This window comes from Amborella trichopoda, chromosome 5 (genome assembly GCF_054954075.1).
Source record: "Amborella trichopoda isolate Santa Cruz 75 chromosome 5, AtrichopodaSantaCruz75HAP2 v2.0, whole genome shotgun sequence".
NCBI lineage: Eukaryota > Viridiplantae > Streptophyta > Magnoliopsida > Amborellales > Amborellaceae > Amborella > Amborella trichopoda.
Genome location: NC_142340.1, coordinates 16426663 through 16438897, shown reverse-complemented (window position 1 = coordinate 16438897; position 12235 = coordinate 16426663). Strand labels below are relative to the sequence as shown.

At 39.8% G+C, this 12235-nt stretch overlaps 1 protein-coding gene across 10 annotated transcripts in view; it reads right to left on the bottom strand.

The window, feature by feature from the left end:
- Window positions 1–12235, bottom strand: part of LOC18448154 (calcineurin B-like protein 1) — a 35491-nt gene that overhangs the window by 11192 nt on the left and 12064 nt on the right. For 4 of the 10 annotated variants that reach the window (XM_011630210.3, XM_088867568.1, XM_088867567.1 and 1 more), the window contains exons 5-9: window positions 7705–7813; window positions 7545–7597; window positions 4801–4881; window positions 4587–4699; window positions 3939–3997 (exon numbers count right to left, since the gene is read on the bottom strand). In XM_011630210.3, coding sequence (XP_011628512.1) covers window positions 3970–3997; window positions 4587–4699; window positions 4801–4881; window positions 7545–7597; window positions 7705–7813 — 384 coding nt within the window. In that variant the 3' untranslated portion in view covers window positions 3939–3969. Of the gene's footprint in view, window positions 1–3938; window positions 3998–4582; window positions 4700–4800; window positions 4882–7544; window positions 7598–7704; window positions 7814–12235 lie in introns of those variants that run through there. The other 6 variants (XM_011630207.3, XM_011630209.3, XM_011630208.3 and 3 more) reach the window with 2 other exon arrangements.

The window sequence follows — 12235 nt, the reverse complement described above, 5'->3', positions numbered from 1 at the left end:
CCCCTCCTAAACACCAAATGGAGGGGGAAACTGAAGCCCGGGAGTCAAGTTCAGCCCAAAATGAGTCCCTGCGGTTATCTTGGTTGGGGCCTAGACTGTCGTGCATTTCAATAGTAGGTTGTCTGACAGCCTAGTGAGCGATAGTTACAGAGAAATTGCTGATAATGGAGTTTTGCGAGAGGTAAAGAGTGGGGTCCCAAATAACCCAAAATTCCTCTAGAGGCACATTGAGCATCAAGGGCCACCTAGTCACAAGGTCTGTGGCCCCACAAATGACGAATTTCCATGAGGGGGGGGGGGGGGGGGGAAAGGCATCTTGATTTCACTAATGGCAAGAAGGGAGGGGGGATGCTTCACGCAAAGTTCACGGACGACCCTTACTTTGTGGGACTGGCCTAAGCCCCTGATATTCCAAATGACAATCTCAAAAGGGCAGGGCAATAGAGGGATTACACCTGGACGAGCGCCTAGGTCTGTTGAAGGCCCCAGGGCACTAGGAGGGGAAGGGGGTCTGAAGCTATCTCCTTTGTCATAATTAATCCCCAACCATGATTCGAAAACTCCTGTTTTCCCTTTAAACTAGCTTTTCCTTTGGATTCCGCCTGCATGAGCTCATCAAGAACCAACTTTGGGGCCATTAAATTTAAAGCACATGACCTGGAGGACTCAGGATACGTCGCCTTGCGCCGAATCAAAAGCCTGGACAAAGGAGGAGTCCACAAAAGAGTACGAACCATCCAAAAAAGAGTCTGAATAGGCTTTCGAGAAGACAGGAGATTCCAATAGCCGAGCTGGGCTATAAAGGAGGAGGGGAGGAGGAGAGGGGTATGTGATGGGGATCCAGATATAGGGCCAGCCAAGCGAGGTTGAGGGAGATAAGGATGGGGAGGGGCGGGCGAGGGGTGCCATAGAGGGGGGGGGGGGGGGGGGAGAGAAAGAAGATGAAGAGGGTGATGGGGGAGGGACAAAATAGGGATCAAAACTTGAAGGGAGGGCAAGAATAGGGGGGAGATTAGAGTAAGATAAAGGGAAAAGGGTTACAAGGGAGGTGGGAGCCGAGAAGAGAGGGGAGAGAAAACCAGAAGAGAAGAAGGAAGAAAAGGGCTTCTGAGAGGTAGATGGGTAGGGGAATAAGATGAGGGCAAGGTAACAAGGAGAAAAGAAAGGAAGGGAAATAGGGAGGGGAAGACGAGGGCTAAGGTAGAGAAAAAGGATGGCATGAAACTGAGAGGGGAGGGATGGGGAGATAAGGGGGCCAAAGGAGGGCTGCCAGAAGAGGGGGGGGGACAACAGGCATAAGCGAGGGGTTGGGATAAGGACCTCTAGGAGAGGACACTAACTGGGTTGCACCAATCAAGGTGTTGGGTGGGGGTGGGGATGGGGATGGGGCCGCAAGCTAAAGAGGCGGCTCAACTTGAAACCTAAAGAAAGTGGCAGAGCAGGTGAGGGGAGGAGAGATGAGCGTTGGTGAGGTGGCACAGACGATGTTGACCCCTTGCAGAGGAGGGAGCCGAGAAGGGTCGCAAGCGGCAGTATTTGGGACTGCACAAACTGGGCGGCCGTCTGACGGTGATCTAGGCACAACTTTTGGAGGTGGGAAAAAGGTGGGGTAGCAAGCAATGATGAAGGAAAGGGGAGTGACTTTCCATGTGGCACAAACCTGGAGGAGGGGGTGAGGTGCTCCACATGACCAATCAGGGGATCGCATGAGGGGGTTGAGGACACACTCGAGACAAATGTTGGGACGAGGAGGGCTGTGTGAGGCGGTGCCAACAGGCCATCTGTCTCCATCGGTGGGGAGGGTGAGACCGAGGAATGGTCAAGGCCATCGACGTGTGGCTGGAAGGGAAGGGCCAATCATTTGCCTTGAAGGGGCTCTCTAGGCCGACGGATTGGGAAGAGGGTGGAAATTTTAAGGAGGTTTAAGAGCACCTAAGGCCCTTCAATGATGAGATCTGCATTGACAACGGGCTTTAGCCGGAAGCTCGCGGGAGATAGTGGTCCAACGTGACTAAAGCTGAGAGGAGCTGTTGGCCAAAAACTTTAGACCAGAGGAGGAGGTGGTGGAGTTTAACGACTGGTCAAGAGACCCAGTGAAGACTTGAGACCAAGAGACGGGAACCTGAAAGTAAAATCCATCAATCTCCAACCAAAGTGCAGGGGGGATGAAAAAGGGGAACGGGGTTTAAACCAGTATTTGGATTGAACCCAAGGGGAGGAGATTGGCAGATTTCGAGTGAACGACCATGAACTTTCTACAGCCTTCTCTAATCTTCTGGAAAGTATCGACGTTCCAAGCATGGAGAGGGAGGTGGGAGGCTTTGAGCCAGAACCTGAGAGGTTTGCGAGCACCCCGTTCGCTATTCCATTGCGACAAGGAGAGAGAAGCACCCTTGAAATGTCAATTATGATTGTTTAAAGCAAAGAGAAGGGAATCTTCTGAGGGGAAAGAGAACAGTATCTCACCTGAGGACAGTGTCTAACAGGAAATGTCTAGGGCACTCCAAGAATCCACAACCCAATGTTAGATGCATCTGATGTCGTTGCGATGAGGATGGAACTGACCCACCAAAGAGAACGGTAGCACCTTTTTTATGAAAGAAGTGCGGCTACCGCCCACAGAAATGCAGAAGAGGGGTCCCGAAGGGGAATGGAGGTGGGTGAAGGCAAGGGATGGAAGGAATAGGGGGGATGATGATGGGAACCGAGGGGTGGAGGATGACGTTGCTTGGGAAACTTGGAAGATGGACATAATTCTCATAACTGGGAGGGAAAGTAGGCAGACGAAGGTGAGGAGATTTAGGGGAAGAAGAGGGTAAAAGAGGGAAGGAGGAGGGAGGAAAAGGGGGGGGGATGAGGAGAAGGGGAAGAGGGAGGGCGGAGGGGAGCTCCAGAGAACTGAGCCAGTTTTTCTCAGCTCAATCCTATGCCAGTAATGCATTTGAAAGACTCACAATGTTTGCATGGTCAAAAACAATTGTGGCATAGTTCAGTGTGAGAGAGGATGTTAGAGAGTCGTTTTGAGAGCACCTTCTTTTCCCAACGTATCCATTATGGTTCATTTATCATCAAATATGTCTTCAAGACAATTGTAGAGATTGGTATTGTTCGAAGATTTGATCGAACATCTGGTCAAATCTCTATGAGTTGGATGAAGTTTTGGAGGTCCCTGCTATAGTGATCCGTAAGTGTCGTTCCACAATGAGCGAACAGTGCAAGGCATGTGAGAAGGCTAAGCACTTCCAGCATATTAAAGTAGAGAAACCAACAAGATCAGAGTATGTAAGAAGGGGCAAACCTTCATGGTTCCTATGCAGACCACCAATCCCAGCAGGATTGCCTAAGGAGCAGGTGCCGAAGTTTAGTTTGATGAAAGCTGAGGCAGCGGTAGCCAGACATTGAATCTTGTTATCCAGGGAGATGAATTCCATATTAGGTTTTGCCAAATTGCTTCCTTGGATATTCACATGTTCTTTTTCTCTTTTCAAAAATTTATCATACATATACTTACTATGAAAAAGTACCATAAGATAAAATTTAGTAAATGTTATGTCAATCATGTACCAAGGGAAGTAATCTTATAGTGAAAATTTAACAAACGTGGGCATAACTTCAAGATGATAGGGTCTTTATTAGGTCTACCTTAATTAGAAGTATGGAGTACCTGGGTTACTCTTTTCTCACCCGTGGATATCAATTCTGTTATGAATAAAATCAACATTTGCGAAAATAAAGGGGTGACAACAAGGAAGTCATGGAGGCAATATAATTGAGCTTTGCCTTTGTCAAAATACAATAAATTGCAATCATTAAATGATACTGCTGCCGACCACCTACCACGGCAAGAATCTAAATAGCCAGCATTTTAATTAAAACTCGAATACAACTTGAGAAGGATTGAGTCTTGCGATATAACCTACAATAGAAGATTGATTTACCTATTGCAGCCGTTGTAGTCATTTTACCTAGCTAAGGTCTCCGTTTTTTTTTCCCTCCCCTGAAAATATTGTATTTGGCTTTCGTTTCAAATTAAATCAGCATATATTAAATGTGAAAAGGATAATACAGTAATAAGGATGATAAACTTAAGGAGTCGATATTATTATTCAACATAACTAAACATTAATCCCTCATAAAAGCATCTGTCTTATGTCACATACGGCAGAGTCATGTTCCTCAATATGGATGGGTTTCAGAAATTGGGAAATAATAGCATCTTCTGGCCAGAACACCCAATTTTGGGTTCCCTCATCTCAAAATTTGAAAGGGGGAACCAAAAAAGCTCCAAATCGTTCTCTAACACTTAAAAATGGCTTGCTAAATGGGTGATGGATCAAGGATTTTGGAGGATTTTCAGAGCTCCAAATCAAATCACATTTGGAAGAGATTTTTGAGAGAGCTTGAATATTTTTTGGGTTCCCCAAACCTTAAAAATGGGTTAACACCAAATTTGGTGCTCTGGGCAGAACATACCATCATATTCCTTCAGAAAATACAGTAACTAGCTATCTTGATGAATGGAATAGTCAATATGCAACCAAATCACATATATGGAAAAGAAGACAACAGAAAAGAACATGAATTACTTCAGATAAGGCAGAGTCATGTTCTTCAGTAAGGAGGGGTTTCGCATAACAAACTCCCTCCAGTCATCTCTGTTTATTTTACCATCCTTGTCCACATCGGCTTCTAAAAATGTCTGCACGAGGAATATTATTACCAAAAATAATGTTTAGCTTTCAAAATAAACTCAACGAAAACTATGCCACCAGATCTAGGAAGTTGAAACTCAAACATCACCTTATCGATAATGGCTTCTAGAAGTTCATCTGATAAGTTCATGTCAGACTCTGTTAATATGGCAACTACCATTTGCCTAACCTGCAATATGAGTGGGTATCAGACAAAAGCATCTTGATGCCCAAATGCATTACAAAAACATTTCCAAGAAGCAAGATCTCCTTTTTTTGTATCCATAGTTTTCTAATGCATTTCTGAGCGAATGAGGGATGATGAACCAATTCCATGCTCACATCTATTTTAGAGAACTTCTTTTCCAACGACAGATGAATGTCCAATTAAACATAGCGTAATACATCACTGTATGTTAGTATGCATGTTCCAAAATCAACGTGCTTGCACAGACACACTCACAAATCTTTGGAAAGAAATCAAAATTGCCTTCAAAATCCAAAAAATCAAATGCCACGAGAATGGACTCTAGGCAGGGTGCTACAAAGTTACATCTCGAGTTTCATTCCAACCAGGTCCCAACTTTAACAAATAAGAAGAAAATGCCCATATAGACAACACTTTAAGAATGATTTGCAAAATGATTTGATGTTCTGTTAAGAATGCTGCGTAAGGCAAAATAAACAACTAGCAGAAAAGAGAAACAAAATGATTTGCAACAAGCAAAAAGGCTAATATGTGGAAATTAAGTGCTAGTGAGACTGAAATTTCAGCAATCATTCACTGCGATCAATGAAACGCTGTGAATCGAATGGGCTTGTTCTCGAGATTCGAGCAATACCAAACATTCAAACATCGGCATGCATGATTATTATCATATTCTTTTCTATAAACTTCTGGCCAGAGCACAATTTGCTTATTAAATATCCAAATATCGTTCAAATGCTTGAATACTGCAACACCACAGACTTTCAATGGCTGCCCTTATCAGCCTTACTAGAGAATGATCTTCACTTTGTAGATTAGAATAATGAGGAAGGCAAGGCCCAGCTAGCATAACTGAGTTGAAATAATCAAAATATGGATAGAGTATTGCTTAATGAAAAAGGATATATCATATCCTTAAGAAACAATAACTCTTTTTTCATTAGGCTTTTAAAACTTTGGCTAGGAAAGATGGGATAAATCCTGTGGAAATATCATATTATAGCATGATAGGAATACTAATCTCTACTACCTCCATTATGTTTGCAAGCCTCCAGATTAATGATCTCTCTTGTCATGCCTACCTAATTGTATCCCATGTATTAACTTACACAATGGATTCCAGTAAGTTCTGAGAAAGTATGTTTATCCCAATCAGCAGTCTTCTTTCTTCCTTGCTCCCAAGGAGGCCCGCATAAGCAATCAACATCGAGCCTTCTCCATTTCTCACAAGAATCCCCACACCACGTGGAACCAAGATCGTAGAGGATTTTCTTTTCTTTCTTTTTAATCATTTCCCCTAGAGAACTACAATCAAAGTTACACTCAACAATGACATTGTGAGCTTACACCAGCTATTTAGTCTGATATCAAAAATTCACCGTGTGCCACAAACATTTCCTCCCCAACTAAATATATTCTTTGTTGCCCTAAACTGCATCATAAATAATGCAAATAAGATACTAGATGATTTAATCTTCTGTGGGAACACCTCACCAATAGGGGCTCGTTTGATTCTACATAGCAGTTTACATGTGTAAAACAGTCTTCCTAGGAAAATAATTTGTTATGAAGGAGTTATTCAATCCAGTTTTTCCCTATGTTTGGTGCATGTCTAGAATTCCAATGTATCTAGCTTTTTTATGTTTGGCAACATGTTTAGTAAACTGTCTCCAGGGATCTGGAATATAGCAGCTTTTAACTGTTAAATTCAATTGTTGAATATAGGTTATGAACATCTGTCCAATTAAGATGATTTCTTTAAAACAATCAATCTATATTATTTTTGAAATAATGGATGGTTCCGATCATAAGTGTGGTTCACTTTATTAAATTGTACGAGCATAAAGCGTTGGTTGAAAGCCTCCTCAATATCAAAATGCCAGTGCCACTTCCTAGAAAGAGCCAAATGAAAACAAACATGTCTCTAGAGTCGAGACTTCCACTGTCCGCAGATTTGCAAACCTCTTACCTAGTTTCCAAATAAATTTTGTATTCCCCAGATTCCCTTGCCACAATAAGTTCCTTGCAATTCTTTCAAATTTGTCCACCACTTCCCTAGAAATCTGGAGCAAGGACATCAGGCAAAAAAGATGCCACTAAATTGCCTTGATTAGGGGAATTTTATGAGCTAAGGATGAATAATGTGCCAGTGTTCCAAAAATTTCTGCACCAAAAGATCCCATACGCATAAAGACAAAGGAAGGCCTAAATATTTTCCTGGAAGATTCTCCTACTTGCATTCCAGAGTAGATGATAAGAAAGCCAAAAGGTGTACTGACATGCGGATCCTCACAACCAAAACTGTCAAAAGATTCACCTTGTACCAAAGATAATAAAGCTACTAATACTATTTAATTTTGATATGTCAAAACGATAAACAAAAATGACATAAAGAGCTCAAACCCTCTTGTTGCTCACAATTAAATTTTATCATGATATGTTTATAGAAGGAGCGCACTCACTTTATACTTTGGTTTTCATGCTATGTACTAAGTCTTCTTTTAAAAAACTTTCCTATTGAAACTTCAAACCAAAGTATGTCATAATCAGAACAAGCATAACAATCAGTATATAGAAGGGTTGCAAGCCTATCCATTGAATTATCTATTTTCTTTTAAAATTTCAAATGCAGCTCAGATACGTACTTCTTCACGCTCAATATATCCTGTTTGCCTCAAATCATACAACCTATATGCAACTGTAAAGCAATCATAAAGAAAAATATCACGTTAGACAAACAAAAGGTATCTCATATTACCCATGTAGCCCAAAAGAGCTAAAATTTCATGAACCTAGCTTCCTTACAATCAATTTTATCTTCTATTGGTGCATGAGGATGAAATATACTGAGCGAGCGAACAAACTCCCCGAATTCAATGACACCATTCCTCTTTTGATCAAAAAGATCAAACACCTACGCAAAGTAAAAAAAGAATGTCAGGATAAGATGAAAGGTTAGTTGGAAAAAACTGATTGTGCAAACATTTATATCTCAATTAAGAAAAAAATAGATCTGCATAAAATAGCTTCCGAGTATTCAAATAATGATGGAAATATTCTGTCTACACTTCATAACTAATAAATATTTTAAACAGAAACATTATAGTTCATTACAATTACTATCGGTAGTTGGGAATTGCATACTCTTTAAGAATATAGTCTGAGGATCTATGGAATTCATTCATCTGCCAAAATAATCAATTTGTTTACCAAAGTATCAGCATAAAAATTTATCCCTGGAACATACAATTATTACAACGATTCTGAAACTAAAACATAATTTTTTACAGCTGCTATCAATAGAAGACTTACACATTAGCGACTGTATACTTTTCATGAGATGAGCTTAATCGTTAATGATCTATATGATTAATTCAACTGCAAAAAGCGATCATTTTTTCTGCCAAATTAACAAATAGAAAATTACCCCTGGAACATACACTAAAGGTTGGTAAGAAGTTATGCTCTTATGGTTATTCTTTGAGTGACCAAGAGAGTATTGTCATTCTCCTCAAACCTCTTCCTGCATGCATTATCAAATTCCTTGGCCTAAGATCTCAATCACTCACTTCTTACATCTTTCATTTGCTATTCTCTTTTCTTTTCTTTTTTTTGTGGATATTTCCATTAGATATTCCCAGTTGCAGGTGACTGTGGCAGCCTGTAGTTACCAACTCCTGGACCCAATTCTCACCAATTACAGCATATACTCTTTCTTGTATTTTTCCTTTCGCCCCCTTTGGTTGCATATTCATTGTCTGCCTCTTTTTATTTATTTAATAAAGGACTTTCTCATTTTTTACTGTTCTTCATGCTTCTCCCCCATCAATGTCCATTTAGCATTCAGCTGCATTGTTCCCACTTTCCTTCTGCATTTGACCACAAAAGGGTAGCTCTAAAATGGCATAAGATGGTAGCTATCATCCATCCAAAAGGTTTTTTAATTTTCTCTTTTCAACATTGAAAGATTCAGAGGGAAGATCAAATCTACTGCTTTGCATGTGAGAAGTAATATGTTAAATCAACAATATACAAGCAGTAAAGCGGTCTAAACCCCTAGTCCATGGGCTTGGGAGCACTATCCAATACGAGGTAGTATTAGGTTTTATTATCCCATAAAATAAAATTCAATAAAATCTCCTGTAAACAAAGGTTGAATCAAACACAAAGCCTGAAATTTAATTTCAGTTAACCTAATAGAGGCTAATTCTTGTTTTGAAAAGCTTTGGGGGATTGAAAGCTCGGGATTTGGAGGCATGAGAAGAACTCACTTTCTTCGAAGTGATACAGGCCACGAACTCGGAAGAGTACAAGATGCACTTCGGTCCTTGCGAGTTCACTCACAAGAACAAATGGGCCGACTAAAATTAGAAAGAACTTCGAGTTGCACTCTCGAAAATCTTTAAAATCACAATATTTCCGATCTTGATATCAAATTGATAGCGGTCAATGGACCTCCATTTGTTGACATAGTAATAAAGTTCAATGGACCACAAAAAAAAAAAAAAAAAATTATGGAAGTCCTGAAATCTATTTTCTTAAGTCATGGCTTCCCCCTATTACTTGCCAATTGCAACGTCTGTTCTCCATCATGTTTTTCCTTCTTCTTAAGGAAAACCCCCTGTTGCCCACTCCTGCTATAACCTTCATAAATAAGATAAAATCATTAATCTTCACCTCATGGATGTGGGGGAAAGGGAGTATAAAAATGAGTATTAAAAAATAAAATTTTAATATGAGGATAGCCATGTCAAAAAGGCGTTGGCTTAATCCTCTTCCCCCTTCCCAAATAGAACAAATGATAAATCACATAAAGAAAAAACCAAATATTGTATGTAAAAATACAAGGAAGAGCATGGCCCACAACAAAGGATGAGGCGAGGGAGCTATTTGACTGCGGTAGAGATAAGTATGTGAAAAGCACCATAGTGAAAACATTAAATGAAGAAGGCAAGATGGTGGTCCATAAAGACCACAAAAACAAAGAGGATAATCAGAGTAAATACATAGATAAAGTAATTTTTTTCTAATAGATAAAGTTTTAATAAATAAAATAAGCTAAATTAACAATCCCTACCTGTTTCAAAACAACTTCATTTGAGAATGTAACAAACAGAGTAAGATCAGGAGGAAAAAATGCAAAAGTGAAGGTTTCCTATAGATTTGACCTCCACATAGTTCTATACAAAAACAGAGGACCATCAGAGTAAATAATTAGATAAAGTAAGTTTTAATAAATAAAATAAGTTAAAATAACAATCCCTAGCTGGTTCAAAACAACTTTATTAGAGAATGGAACAAACTAAGCAAGATTAGGAGAGAAAATGCAAAAATGAAGGTGTCTTATAGATTTGACCTCCACATAGTTCTATACAAAACGTTTACCAGGACGGTGAGTAGGGGAGCTATTTGACCGCACAAGAGATACCGAAAACGATATTGTGGTGAAGAAAAGAACGTGGTGAAAAACACCGTGGAAAAAACATTAAATGAAGATGGTAAGATGGTGGTGCATCAGGACCGCAAAAACAAAGAGGACCATCAGAGTAAATAAATAAATAAAGTAAGTCTTAATAAATAAAATAAGCTAAATTAGCAATCCCTACTTGTTTCAAAACAACTTATTCGAACATGGAAGAAACTGAGTAAGATCATGAGAGAAAATGCAAAAGTGAAGGTGTCAAGTAGATTTCACCTCCACATAGTTCTATACAGAACGTTTACCAGGACAGTGAGTGGATGAGCCTTGAACTATGTCCATTATTGATAAACCTCTAACATACAACACTTTCCTCAAAAGGTTGTGATTTTCTAAAAGGTTTGCGCATTAAAGACCCTGCATGATTCATGGTATTCATGAGGCGCTCTAAGGAATGCCCAATTCCCATGGGAAGCGGCCTCCACTTCCACACTAATAGAGTTCAATTCATGGAGGATGTTTTGCAGTATAACATCCCAGCCTAGACCTTTTCATCATCTAAGCAAATGGAATAATTAAGAGTAAAGCTCAACCTCTCCATTCATTATAATTAATTATACCATACAGCCATGGATGGGGTAGAAATTTTTAAATTTTCACTAAAATATAGCTTGGTACAAATAGCATCAGACGTCACATAAGTCACTTGTTTTTCCCTTAGAACCTTAGTCTTCGAATCTCATTATCCTTAGATAGGGTTCCCATTACTATGTGGCATAATAAAAATGGGCTTCAATCCCATCCCTCTAGCTGTCTTTCAGACTTGGTCCTCTACAAGGCCTTTTGTAAGTGGATCTGCCAAGTCCTAGTAGGCACTTATTGGGATTTATGGCCTTTAAAGGCCATGAGCACATGTATATATAACAAATGATAGTGAATTGTGCACTTTAGTGAGAATGTATGATGTTTCATTGACCTAGGTTGGGAAATCTATAGTTGGTTCATATCGAAAACCCTTTCCCCTAAGCATAGACATTAGCATTGAGGGTCTATAGAGGGTCATCCCTTGTTGAGGCAGGAGAGATGTCCAGGGTTGTTCTTTACAAACCAAGAGAGCTTCATGCTCTCTTGTGTGCGAATGTAACTTGTGAGAGTGAGGGCTCAACAAAACATCCACACAAAATGTACATATGACAGCAGCATTTTGGGGAAGCAACCTTATAAAGGGACATTACGAGAGGCCCCTTGCATTATAGTGATATGTGCATCCGACTTGCTCTTAGAGATGGGAAATCTATAATCCTCATGTTAGGACTATCGTTCCATTGTTTATTAACGAGCTTTGACGGGCCAATCATGAGCCTCTGCATATGATTCTGGGTCATGAATTCTGTTAGGTTGGCTTGAGAAGACAAAAGAGGATCATGGATCTTGGCATGCGTGGAGTACCCTGACTACTCACTTATTTTATACCTACTGGCACCAATCCATTTCTAAACGTAGTTTTATGCGTTTTCATTTTTTTTAAGAACTACAAAAACATTATTTTCAACTAAATATATGATTATGTGCTTTTTGGATACGATTTAGAATTTTAAATTTGATTTATATGGTTAAAAACCCCTAAAGGTTATTTCCAAAAAATTTCTACAAAAACAATTATGCTAAAACTTGGTGAGACCCACATGGGGAGCCTATGGGCCCGACTACCAGACGTGTAGGGTCCACTTAGTCTGGGATGTGACCCTCATGGGCCACATGCCCCACATAGAGGGACGCCCCATGTTTCCCATGATTTTGGAAAAATTTGTGTTGAAAAAATTATTTTGAGTTAGTTGGAAATATCTTGAGATAATCTTTGTGAAAATCATTTTGTAAGATATTTATGGGATCTATATTATTTTGACGAAGTTTCAT